We start from the raw sequence: 2,270 nt of genomic DNA on the forward strand, positions 1-2,270 counted from the left end.
ATATGTACAGGCACAGACATATATAGATATACACTGACATACAATTCTCTCTCTTTCTGTATATATATATATATATATATATATATACATACATATAATATATGTGTGTATATGTGCATATATATATATGTATGTATGTGTGTGTGTGTGAGAGAGAGTATATACACATGTATATGGATGAATGTAAATGAAATGCAAGCGACAAAATGAGAACAATAAATGCATCATCATCACCATGATGCTCATCAGTCTGCTTTGAAGACTTACCAATGCAACGGCTGACCTCTGTCTCGATGGGTGACCACACGCCGTCCGGGGTGCACTGCTTGGTCGGGGATCCGATCAGTGTGAAGCCGTGGTTGCAGGAAAGCTTGCATGTCGTCCCAAATGGCACTTCGTCCCCTCCCGTACACACGTCTGGGCTGACGGTGCCAAACTGAAGACCGTTCAGGTGTTGACAGGTGATCTCTGTAAAAGGGGGGAAACAGACACTGGAGAGGTTAAAGAAGGGGCACAAGCAGAGGAGGGAAAGAGGAACGAGGGGAGGAAGGCGGAGGAAAACGAGAGGAGGAGAGGGAGGAGGGACAAAGGGGAAGGGTGAGCCATGAATATTGAATAAGTTCCAGGCTTGAAACGAAAATAATTCTGGAATCAATTCATTAAAATAATGTTCAAAACAACAACTGAAACGAGTAAAAGAAAGAAGAGAGAATGGTAAAAAAAGGAAAATCTTTTTTATCATTTAACGACTGCTTTTCTTGCTGGTATGGGTTGGACTGTTTGACAGGGTCCAACGAGTCACAGAGCTGTCATCTTTGCTCTGGTTTCTAACAACTGGATGCTGCCCTTCCTAACACCCACCACTTTACAGTGAGCACTGGGGGCTGTTTTTATGTGGCACAAGCACCAGTGGGGTTTCTAATTAGTCTACGAGATTAGAAAAGAACGGGAAAAAGGAGAATGCATCCCCCCCACACCTCAAATGAATGGACGTATATTTGTGAGAGGGGAAGTGGCCTTATGCTTGGCATTAAGATTAGTGTATGATAAAGGGACATGCATTTGTATCGTGGCACAGAAGAGATGTATGAAGGGCTTTCCTGCATTATGTGAGGGTGGGTGAGAGGAGAGAGAGAGAGAGAGATGTGGTGCCAAGGCGTTACCTCAAGATAGAGAAAAGTGAGCGTTCTTACGAGAATATTGGGATTAGGAAAAGTGGATGAGGGGATTAGGAACGATGGATTAGGGGATTAGGAAACTGGGAAGAGTAGATGGATAAATTCTAAAGAGTGAGAGGAGAATGAATAGTTGAAATGGGAAAGTATCAAATTGTTGATGGAAATAGCAGAAAAGAAGAGGGGGGAGAAGAGGAAGAATTTGATGGAGTTGATTCGGCATTACAAGGAAACAAATGGAGGAGGTAAAAGGAACAAATATAACGGTTGAGATGTGGCTGAGAATCTTTGGGAATTGAGAGGGAGCAACTTGAGAAAGATCAAATTGGGCAGAAAACAGATAAAATAGAAATTGCCAAACTTACCTCGACATCTGGTGGTTATACCAGACCAATAGGCAATAGCAAGACAAGTTCGTCTTCGGGATCCAATCAGTTTGTATCCTGTGTCGCAAGTGAAACGACAAACTGTAGAGAAAGTGAAGTCACCTCGACTACAGATACGATTGCCGTTCTTTGGTGTTGGCAGATGAGGACAGACTTTCACTGGAGAAACGAAAGAGAAAAGGGAGAGGTTAAGAGATGCCACAGTGTATGCAAGACTAATTCTTTTTAAACCTAGTACTTATTGTATCGGTTTCTAATGCCGAACACCTAAGTGATGGGGACGTAAACGCACCAGCATCGGTTGTCAAGCAATGGCGGGGATACAAACACAGACACACAAACATATACATATATATGTACATATAACGGGCTTCTTTCAGCTTCCGTCAACCAAATCCACTCACAAGGTGTCACATAATGAAACTGAAACCGGATCCATGTGGTTGAGAAGCAAGCTTCTTACCACACAGCCACGCTTATGCTTAGATCTCTAGCCACTACACATTCTTTTATTTTCTCTCCTTGTTTCTTTCAGTGTTCCTTTCTGTGGAAGAGCGTAGGCTCGAAACGTTAAAAACTTTTTCACTTCCCGAGCGTTAAACTAATACATCTGTTTGTTTTCTACACCACCTGTCTTCGTCTTTTGGTTTTTTTTGTGAATTCTCCCTATATATATATATATATATATATATATACATGTGAATGTGTG

The 2,270-nt window shown here is 41.9% G+C and overlaps 1 protein-coding gene across 1 annotated transcript in view; it reads right to left on the minus strand.

Moving 5' to 3' along the window:
• The window catches only part of LOC106871240 (sushi, von Willebrand factor type A, EGF and pentraxin domain-containing protein 1), a 59,062-nt gene that overhangs the window by 42,631 nt on the left and 14,161 nt on the right, over positions 1 to 2,270 (minus strand). The window contains exons 6-7 of the mRNA XM_052977713.1: positions 1,541 to 1,720; positions 268 to 468 (exon numbers count right to left, since the gene is read on the minus strand). Of these exons, the coding sequence (XP_052833673.1) occupies positions 268 to 468; positions 1,541 to 1,720 (381 nt within the window). The remainder of the gene's footprint in view (positions 1 to 267; positions 469 to 1,540; positions 1,721 to 2,270) is intronic.

This window comes from Octopus bimaculoides, chromosome 28 (assembly GCF_001194135.2).
Source record: "Octopus bimaculoides isolate UCB-OBI-ISO-001 chromosome 28, ASM119413v2, whole genome shotgun sequence".
In the NCBI taxonomy this organism is placed as follows: Eukaryota; Metazoa; Mollusca; class Cephalopoda; order Octopoda; family Octopodidae; genus Octopus; species Octopus bimaculoides.